This window comes from Eimeria mitis, genomic scaffold, assembly GCF_000499745.2.
Source record: "Eimeria mitis Houghton genomic scaffold, Emh_scaff263, whole genome shotgun sequence".
Classification (NCBI taxonomy): domain Eukaryota; phylum Apicomplexa; class Conoidasida; order Eucoccidiorida; family Eimeriidae; genus Eimeria; species Eimeria mitis.
In genome coordinates this window covers 8,299-8,686 of record NW_013570970.1, presented here as the reverse complement: position 1 = coordinate 8,686, position 388 = coordinate 8,299, and the positions used below count along the sequence as shown (strand labels likewise).

General features: G+C 60.8%; 1 protein-coding gene across 1 annotated transcript in view; it reads left to right on the top strand.

Annotated features, from left to right (window-relative positions):
- EMH_0005950 (uncharacterized protein) overlaps positions 1-388 on the top strand; it is a gene marked incomplete at both ends in the record, with an annotated part of 11,994 nt that overhangs the window by 7,293 nt on the left and 4,313 nt on the right. The window contains one exon of the mRNA XM_013497365.1: positions 10-388. Coding sequence (XP_013352819.1) covers positions 10-388 — 379 coding nt within the window. The remainder of the gene's footprint in view (positions 1-9) is intronic.

Here is a 388-nt window from a genome sequence, read left to right as displayed (position 1 = left end):
CTTACACAGTAACCGCAGCATCAACCAAACCAGCTGCAGCAGCAGCAGCAACAGCAGCAGCAGCAGCAGCAGCAGCAGCAGCAGCAGCAGCAGCAAACATATCACAGCTGCTTCGTTTGGCCTGTGGCTTGCAGATGATGCGAAGGGAGACGGAGAGACAGAGGACGGCGAACTGCCTGCTTCTGGTGCGGAGGCTGCTGCTCCTGCTGCTGCTGCTGCTGCTGCTGCTGCTGCTGCTGCAGCAACGGCAGCAGCAGCAGCTGATCACTCAGCAGCTCCAATGGCGGCAGCAAACAGGCAGCAAAAAGAGGCCGGGGGTGTTGCTGCTGCTACTGCTCGTGGTGCTGGTGCTGCTGGTGCACAGCAGCAAGAGCAACAGCGGCAGCGG